This window comes from Monopterus albus, unplaced genomic scaffold (genome assembly GCF_001952655.1).
Source record: "Monopterus albus unplaced genomic scaffold, M_albus_1.0 scaffold56.1, whole genome shotgun sequence".
Lineage (NCBI taxonomy): Eukaryota > Metazoa > Chordata > Actinopteri > Synbranchiformes > Synbranchidae > Monopterus > Monopterus albus.
In genome coordinates, this window is record NW_018127936.1 from 593,161 (window position 1) to 603,361 (window position 10,201).

The window sequence follows — 10,201 nt, forward strand, 5'->3', positions numbered from 1 at the left end:
TATTAACGCAGCCTCCCACGGCCTCCTAATGTTTGTTTTTCGGAGGCAGACTGTCTTTTCTCATTACACGTACAACTGCAAATTCATCTTTGCAAACTGAACAAATACAGTATATAACGTGTCACTGAAGCAAAGCAGCTTAGGGAGCTGGATGCTGATCCATTATGTCGTTATGCTGTTCCAAATACAATTTTCCTGTGACTCACTTGCAGTACATGCTTTGTTCATTCATTCATGCATCCACTCACTCAAAGCTGCGCATACAGTATACCTGCTAGTGTCTATTAAAACACCTGGCAATGTACACTGACTACACACTCGCCTACCTGTACCTTCTCTAATGCAGATGAACTGTGTACGCTGCTGGAACCACAACAAAGAACAGTGTGTATAAATGCTAGAGGTTTACTCTGCATGTTCCCACAAACAATTTGCTTGCTAAGATTTACAAATGTTACACAGATTCCTCCACAATGTGCTTAAAAGCCATGAACCAAGGATGCAGTTTTGGGGCAATTGTGGGCTCAACAGCCAAATAACAGTGTTTCCATGGTATTTTCTTTATTGATAATAATATTGTCCCAGCTGGAAATGTTGTATTCTTGTTGCTAATTATTTTCTTTCTAAATTCTGAAACAAACTGCAAACTGCATGATGAAAAATAAGTAAATACCATACTGATTTATGGGTGGATGCATTGTGTTACATATTCTGTTGGTGACAAACTGTGCACATACACCAGTCAGTACAGCAGAGGTCTGGCAGTTTATGGCATGAAAACATAAAGAAAAAACATGTTTTTGAGTTTAGGGGGTCTTTAACAAGACCCTTCATCTGAATCAGTTACCTTTTCAGGATAATACAGCATTTACTGCAGACCACATCTCAACTGTCATTCACAACACCTGCAATATTTTACACAGGAAGGATAATTTACTTTTAACATGAGTGTTATCTGTATGTTTGCTCAAAAACTGATACCATTATACTGTCTTACATACAGTACATGTAACATTCACACTTTCATTACAGCTATACAATGACAGTGATTCTGTTCTGAGATGACAGGTACTATCATGTCTCTCCTTTGTTGTACTGATCACAAATTATATGATATAGAAACTATTACTATTGATCTCTTTGGAACAGCAATTACACAGACAGTTTATGAATTTTTGATGTCTGTCACTGATCTATCTCAGGGAACACATTCATTTTTGCTATCTAATGTGATGATCCATTCTAATTCTAAGAGATGCACATATAAAATAACCACACGATAGCTACAGTTTTTTTGTTTAAAGTAGCAGCTTTAACACCACAACCTCCCTTTGGGATGAACAAAGTACTGTATCTATCCATTTATCTATCTTTTTCATCTGCTGTACTCAGTGAAGAATAATGTTTAAATCATACTGATCTCCTACTGCCTGTTTGTGAGGATGTTTCACTGTGAGCGTTTGCTTTCACTGTGGGCCTAAAGAGCAATTGTGGTGGAACAAAATAGAAAAACTAAGTTTTCTTCTTGTATACTCCTTGTGTATCCTCTAGTAACTATACTCCTCAAGTAAATTTCCGATGTTGCTCAGACTGGCAAAGTGTGCCTCCTAGCTGCCCTCTCTGCTGCTGACAGGACAGATGCTTCTGAGGACAGATATGCTGTTACAGAGGCTGGAGTCACCATGAATTAAATGGATGGATGCTTCACTAACACTGCTGGCTTATTGCTTTTGCTGTGGACATGAGTGCTTTCCTGCCCCATAGCATCCAAAATTCAATGCAACTCTAAATAAAGAGCCTCCATATGTGTTTAAATCCTATACATAACAACTAGGTAGTTAACAATAAATCAGTTTAACCTAGTCCCATGAAAAAATCCTCATGCTCAAACAGTGACAATCTCACTCATGATTCACTTAGATTATAGAAGTGTTGCATTACAGACAGAAACACGGTTTACTGTCAGTCTGCGTCAAATCTCACTTTGAAAACAGCAAGAAGGGTGTTTCATTAATGCTCCTGTTGTGTCACAGAATTATATACACAACACAAGCATGTTCTTTAAATTTTGAGGAGAGGTCAGAAGAGGGATTTTGGAATCTACAAACACTGTATTTATTTTAAGTGTGTTTTTGTTCTTAGTACTAGACAGTCATTCCTTACAGTCTGAATGCAAAAAATGATCTGTCCCTAACACAGGCTGGGAAAAGTTAAATGTCATCTCCCTCTGTGTTGTCTCACTGCAATGTGTCAAGATGGAGGTCTGAGATGGTCTAACAGCATATCCAACAGAGGATGGAAACCACGTCCAGGGGTGGATGGACAATGAGCTTGTCCCATAGCCGGGACCAGCAGCAGGTCCCCCCAGCTCTGAGGAGAGAGCCAATTTCCTTCAAAGTTTTCTATATCTCACTGTTTTTCCTTGCCACGGATGCCAAAAATCACAAGTTACAGTTCTCATGAGCAATGATAGGACAGTATCTGCAAATCCAGCTAGAATTTTTATTGTCATCCAGACAATAAAAAAATGGTCTGTTCTGAACCATCCCGTGGCCTGCTCTCTGGGGAAGACTGTAAAACTGAACTTTCAGTTTCCAGATCCTATTTAGAAAAATATCTATCTCTCAAGGCATTTTAAAAGAGTAACAGTAATAAAGGAGATCAGGGAGAAGAAGGAGGGACGAGACATGCAAGGAGAGGTATACAGATGAAAGTCCTGCACAGCATATAGCCGAGAATGTAGAGTGAAAGGATATCATGTAATGGATGAGAATCTTGCAAAAAATATATAGATGATGGGAAGAAGGGGAATGGTAAAAGAAAAGAAAGTGTTTAAGATGAAGCACGTTGTTTAAAAACAAGGATGACAGGGATGGTGGTCGATTAAGACAGAGGAGTAAAAGGCAGTAAGGTTCAGTGACAGAGAAGTAATATGAAGATGGAGAGAGAGACCGAAGCAAAGACAACGGGTGAACATGTGCTCCATTTTTTATGGAAAGGTACAAAAGAAGAAGAAAGGGGTGTGTAAAGAAATAAAATTTAGAGAAAAAAGGAAAGAAGGATGGAAGGACAAGAAGACTGACGGACATAAAAAGAATGTATAAAAACTCTAAGTAGGGCAGAGCACTGCCTCTTTCATGCTTAGCCTTTATCTCTTCCTCTTCCTCATTTCTATCTCTAGCAACACCATTACTCAGTAAGAGGTATGGCTGTACAAAATGATCTAGTTTACAGGAATAGGTGTTGGAGACCTACATAGTCACAATCCTCCTGCTTAAGCTGGCAGAGATGAGGAAAGCACTGATGATGCATGTTTATATGATCTATGTCATATTACATATTGATTGAGGGTTCCCCAGCCAAAGGAAAATACTGCACATTAAAACCAACCAGTGGTAGGAGTAAACAAGGGGTTTGCTGAACACAAGCTGTCACCACTGTACACTGCAACAACAGGTGGCCATAAGCAAAGACAAGCTAGCCCCAAAGCCATCTTTTTCCCTTGACCCTCGGATCAATACCTCCAGACAAAAACATACCCAAAACAAAAAGAATCAATGGCTGTTCTGCTTTAGTTTGTACAAGTGTTGAGACGATAATTTTCACAGAGCTAAAAGATGACACCAGTTAGCAAGTGGCATTACTGCCACTGACTGGGAAAGCTTTTGTAACTGCTGAGGAGCATTCATGGAGATGAAGCTGGGTTAAAATAACATTTCATCCACCTTTAAAGTCTGAAAGGTCTCTACTGACCTCAGTTCATACAAACGAGTGGCAAATTAGAGGAAAGACTGCAGGTAGTTACTGTAATATATAATATGATGCACTTGCTGTATCAAATAATGTTGCACAAAGATAAAGAACAGAGAGAGAGTCGAACCTGCCAGGTTAAGACATGAGATGACAGGAGCAAAATGTTGGTGACATCATGTAAAGAGCAACAAAGTCTGAATTATACTGTCGCTGTCAGAAATGATGAAACATACATTTCCCCCATTCACCCACAAATAGGTAAAGATTGATGCACATACATCTGACCCTTTGTCATTTTGTCATTCAGATGACAGAAATAGAAATTACTCCTTTGCAGTTATTCTATTCTTTAGTATATTTCTTTTGAGATGAAGAGGAGAAAAACAAAATGAGACAAAATTACTTAAATTTTCTCCATTCAAATGCTATAGCCTGCAAACAGACATTAAACAATCCACAACTATCCCTTGACTCCTCTTATTCTTTTCAGAAGGTACTAAGCAGAAAGAGCATGAGGAGAGGAGCAGGACTGAAGCAAGGGGAGAAAAACAGAAGAGGGAAGTTGCACAAATCTAGGGAGAGTAAATGCGAACAAGACTGCAAAAGACAGAGTGAGAAAGGGAATAGGAGTGAGCTAACCATCAAGAGTTTTTGATTCCAACCATAAAACGTTTCTTTAAGAATGCCCATGGAATTAGCCTGCTCAAAGAAAGCAATCGCAATCGATTCAATCCTCTCTTAGAAACTTTCAAACAGCCACCTAGCGCTTAAGAGTCTCTGCGGGACATAAAATAGCTTCTCACCTTTTCGCTCTAACCCCTCTTTTTTCCTTTCTCAGTTTCCCTTTCCCTTTGCCTGCCATCTCTACATTGGCAAGCTGTCAAAATGAGAAGAAATCTTTAAGTGCAGAATTGAAAATTGGGCTCCATCCACACGTTTCAATTTGTGTTTAGCTCTCTCACTACACTGCCACTTGTCTGCTACACATGGATATCTGGGTCTTCCTCAGCAGTGCTGTTTAAAAGGTCCAATAAAATCTGTGCAGTGCCCCGGCTCTTTACGGATCTACAAGCTGTTTTAGTAAGTGGCCTACAAAGGTTCAAAATGACTGCAAAATACTCCTTTAATGTCTACTATGATGTATTAGAGTAAGAAAAGCAATGATGGCATAATAATGCTTCTATTGATGGATGCTTTATTTATGTTTGAGTTGAGCTTTAAATAACACATTCACAAAGTTTTATCACGCATTAGTCCTTGCAGAGGTCACATTCTCACTAACTTAATGCTGCATTCTGAAAATGAGGTTTGGATACATTTACAGTTGAAGAGGGAACTGACAAGGGCTGGCATTTGGTAGACTGAGAAGCAAATAGCTCCAAATCAATCCAAATAGCTCTTTGTTCTCTTGAACAGGATAGCCCTGTTAAAGTGGAATAGAAGAGAAACTTTGAGGTAAGTTGGCCTAAAGTTGTTGTATTTATAAGGAAAAGAGTGTAGAGACAAATAGCTGTCCATAGGACAGAGTGTCCAACAGTGGGGAAACCAGGGCAAGAGACTCCCCAATGGATTCTTGAAGTGTGAAGAGAGGAGAGTAGAGGTGAGGAGAGGGGAGGGGAGGTGAAGAGAAGAGAAGAGAAGAGAAGAGAAGAGAAGAGAAGAGAAGAGAAGAGAACTTCTGAAAGATAACCTCTGCAGTTTCAGAGTTCGGTGAACAAAAGCAGGTGGAAGAGAAGGAGGACGACAACAGAATGAGGAAAAGTAGGAGGACGCTCCAGAAAAGCAGGAGAGTGAGGTAGAGGGAGAGAAGATATTTGAGATGGTCGACCTTGTGAAGTGGCAGAAGCAGCAGAAATAGATGCCCCACTTGTAGACATACTTTTTGTTGCTAGCCGACTGTCCTCGATGCACTGGGGTAGCTAACCTATATACTGTAGACCTGCTCCACACTGCAGCATCACCCACACACTGGCAAATACACACCCTGTCTCTGGCTCTCTCTCACACACACACAGGCACAAACAGGCAAGCACACATTTGCGGGGAGAGGCTCAAATCAGGCCGCACATGCTGTAAGCTACTGCTGAGTTAAGTCACCTGTGCTGCTAGCCTAGCTTGCTGGCGGGCAACCAGCTGCTCCTCTAATTAAGAGTCCATCTACTCAAGGGGCCTGCACATATGAAGGGCTCTATAGCTTGGTACTGGTCTTATAATAGATAGCAATGCCATACGGTTGGGTACTGTTCAGACTTCTAAAAGTTGGACATACTGTATTAGGTTTAGAAGGTTACTGTGGGCCTGCCCTGGCACTTTGCAGTAAAGAAGCATACACAGGAGTATTGTAAATGTAGTGATGCAGAATACTATGATACCTCGAACCCTATTAATAGCTTTACTCCTTTTGGATGGACCAAAACTAAATATCTGTCATGCTAATATCACAGCTTTCCACCTGCAGAGTAGATGAGACACTTAGTGGCACTACCTGAATTCAAATGATTACCCACCAATTAATCAAACCACTTCACCTCAGAGAGGCAATATAATTAAGTGAATCTTCAAAAATGAAATCTCTCGTCTTATATATACACTGTACTGTAGGATCAAAGACAGAGCATCTTTCTCACTACCCTCCCGGTGAGGCAAATCAAGGTGATTGTCTGAAATTAGTTTTAATGAAATTAATTGAAAGTAATCAGACTTCCAGGGAAAAAAAAATACGGAAAAATCTGCAACCTCTCAATACACAGTCCACTCTATTTTTTGGCTTTGGGCTTTTTGACCAAAGAAAAACATCTAGACAAAAATAACGAATCAAAGCAAAAGTAGTTCAGCTAAATGCACACTGTGTTAATGGCATCACCATATTAAAGTGCAAAAAAAGTCATATGAATCACAACAACACATAAAACACAAATACCCACCATAAAGAGCAAATTATACCGTCTGGGGCATAAATGCAACCCATTTGACTGAAAGTACTTTGACACTTTCAACGGCTTTTTTATTGACTTTGCTGTCCAAAGCCAGGACTAATGGCAGCTCCACAAAACAAACACACTCACACTTGCATAGGCAGATGCATGGGCATGAATACAAATATGCACATAAACACATACTGCACACACAAACTCACACCTTTGCTTACCTCCAGTACCAACAAACATACAATTATGTGAGGCCATTTCAGGCTACATTATGAGAAATGCATTAGTCAGTGATGGAAAATGGAGTACAGTGCAGAAGAATCTAAGGCTGTGCGCACGTGTCATTTGTGTGCATGTGTGAGAAAGTGAACAAGAAAGAAATGGAGAGAGGGAACTTTAAATGAAGAATGATGACAGTTATGGTAGAATGACAGGATTCAGGTGTAACTTCATGCAAACACAGTCAAAAGGGCATTTTCCTGAGCCATAGTAAGGTATTTTCCTTGCATGCACATGTTGTGGTGATTCCTTGTCATGGTCTACAGAAGAAATATTCAAATTAGGGGGAGTGTTACTATCAATCCAGCAATGCACTGCAATTTTGATGTCAAAATTCACTGTATTGTCTGCTGCCTACACACTGCGTGGATGTGGACAAGTGTGCACTACACAAAGTGATTTTAGTTGGTGAACACACAATCCGTATAGAACCTTTGAAAATCCCAAGATGCATGTCTGTTTCTTAGCTGCATCATTCATTAGCAACAACAACAAAAAGGCCTATCCATTCAACTGATTAACTCCCTTTATTGCCATCTCAGGGCAGCAGGTACTGTGTGTGTTCGCTCTGTAGTCTTTAATTTGAGGGGCACACATTGTTAAAGACACACCAGATCCACTGTGAATACCTTAATCAGATCTTGTTCTGCCACCACCAGGATGTCACAAAATAACCGTGCAAGCCCCACTCATCAAACCAGTCTGTTATACTTCAGACTGCAAAATCATCACAGGTGTTAGAGGCAATGGTGCTGTCCAAATTAACTGGACAAACAAAGTTCACTGAGTTCTATAAAAACCCTTTTACTTCCTCTCTAAGTTAGAGAACACACAGGACCATGCACTGTTAGTCTTGTTTCCAGGGGGATCTAGCAAATGTTAATACCTGAAACTTCCCACTTTCAGCAGCAACAGACTTGTGGCCACAGTGAACAACATAATGTGATAGAGCAGAATCACCACTGCTCATTTAGTTATTAGTTTATTTTATAGTTACAATATTCACTACTCCACTGTAAAACTGTCATTAATGACTTTTGTGACGTAACTAAAATGTGCCAGTGTGACTGATCATGACTCTCACAGGTTGTAAACATCCACACCAGTAGTTTGTAGTGTCCTTCTACTATCCCTCTAGGATAGTACCAAACTGCGCATCATCTTGAGCATGGAGCTGCTGACCATCTTTGCAGCCTAATACCTGATTTATGAAACTAACAAACTCTGTCTCTCCAGTTGTCTCCCTCTCTCTCTCTCTCTGACTATGTCCTGCACATGAAGGCTGAAGCTATTTTTAACTGTATAACTTTATACTACAGTTTAAGCACACTATGCAATTAAAGTTAGACAGTAGTGGAAAAGATATTTGTTGTTCTGCAGCACATACATAAAAATGAACAGAGGAAAAGTTTTATTTCTATTATGTGCAACTATTGCACATTTACTTTGTACTTGCCATTGTATGAGTAAAGTCAAGCATTTTCTGTGGTGGTGTGTGTGTGTGTGTTAGAGTGGGTATTGTGCACCCACTCATTCTCAGTATGACACAGCTTTCTGTCTCTTGCCAACTTTATAAGCAGCAGGATTAAAGCTATAAAAGAAACATCAGAGCAAAAGAGGAGATGAAAAAAGTTTTTTTGAAGGAAGAAACATTTTTAAAAAAGACCCCAAAACTCTGCTCTGGTTCCTGTGGCAGCCATTTTGAGAAAGTCATCCATTAAGTCTGAAGTCTGCTGCGTTCCCATACTGTCAACCCCTAGTGAAGCCAAAGAGGCAGTGTCACCTAAGGGTGTTAAGGCAGGCAGACAGGGACTGTAGGAAGCAACAGCACTCTCTCTGACAACTGTGGGAATTGGATGAAGGAGGGGAGGAGAAACAGTGGACTACAATATGAATGTCACTGGAGTACATCTTTAGAAAAAGAAAGATGGATTAGAGGTTTAGCTTTGTGTGAAAAGAACCTGTTCCAGAGATGTAAAAGAAAGGACAGAAAAGTGCAGAGACGGCTGGATGATCACAGGTAGGACACAAAGGAGGAGGACAGAAAAGGAAAGAGCTCAAAGTAAAGAGTTTCATTAAAACTGAGCATCATTTAGCGAGATACAATCATACAGAGTCAGGGTTCCTTACATAAAGTACATTCTCCGTGCTAGAAATGTAGTGCACAATGCATTGTTTATGCATTTGGAGAGCAAATGAAAGACAGTATGTGGTCTGTAACTCACCTCTGGCCCCATGTGTTCTGTCTGTGTTGTGCGGTCAGTCATTTGGCAGTCTTTCATCCTCAGGGCAGCTTTGGCACTCTCCTACGTACAAAAAAAACACATACCCATCAGCTGTATCCAAAATCCCACAAAAAAAGAACATCAAACATGTATAAATGAGAACAACTAAATACTCTGCCAGTAGACTTATGCCGTGCCTCCACTCACAACACTTAGTACAGTTGGCTTCCAAGCTTTCAAAGGGAAAAAACCTCAACAAATCCAAATCCATTTCTCCCTTTTGGCTGCTTCTCCTGAAAATCTAAGAGGCCATAAAACTGGGCGGAAATGAAGAAGAACTTTTCTACAGCCAAATATTCCAGAAGGGGCCCACCTAAAAGTGCACCAGCAGAGAAAAATTCATAAAAAGTGACAGCTAGTGCTGGCTAGCTCACTGCAAAGGTCCTTCTAGGAGATAATTAATAGGTTTCCTCTGGCAGACTTACAGACGAAGGTGCAGAGAGAAAAGTGTCTGCCCTTTCTTTCAGAATACAACACTTTTACCTTGACCTGGAAGTTGCAGACTCTTGTGTTACCTCTATGTGATTATTTTGAAAAAGCAGGTTGCAAGTCTTCTGAATTAGAAGGACCCAGCACTATTTCCACCGACAGCATTTTATGACAACATCACTAATCATTCTGATGCGCTCACCACACTTCTCTTAGGGCTGGGAAACAGAAGGGCTTGAAAGTTGCAGTGGCTATGAAATACTGATAAATTCATTTGATTTTGATTTATTTATTCTTTCAAACATGTAAAGACAGTTGATATATCAACACACATAATTTTACACATATCCAACAAATGCTAATCCAATATCAATTTGCTTATACCTAGTACATGCTTGAATGGAGTAGGAAGAAGTCAGACTTATCCAGTCCTACCCCATGACATCATCTTACATCATTGGTTTGCAAGCAGTATCTCTACATAGATAATTCTCTTCTACACCACACAAGTAATATACTAAAAAAATT

The 10,201-nt window shown here is 40.0% G+C and overlaps 1 protein-coding gene across 10 annotated transcripts in view; it reads right to left on the bottom strand.

Moving 5' to 3' along the window:
* The window catches only part of ccser1 (coiled-coil serine-rich protein 1), a 108,323-nt gene that overhangs the window by 37,605 nt on the left and 60,517 nt on the right, over window positions 1-10,201 (bottom strand). For all 10 annotated transcript variants that reach the window (XR_002275149.1, XM_020602447.1, XM_020602448.1 and 7 more), the window contains one exon: window positions 9,185-9,265. Coding sequence is in view for 9 of the 10 variants with exons in the window: in XM_020602447.1 (XP_020458103.1) it covers window positions 9,185-9,265 (81 nt within the window). In the remaining variant the exon portion in view is untranslated. The remainder of the gene's footprint in view (window positions 1-9,184; window positions 9,266-10,201) is intronic.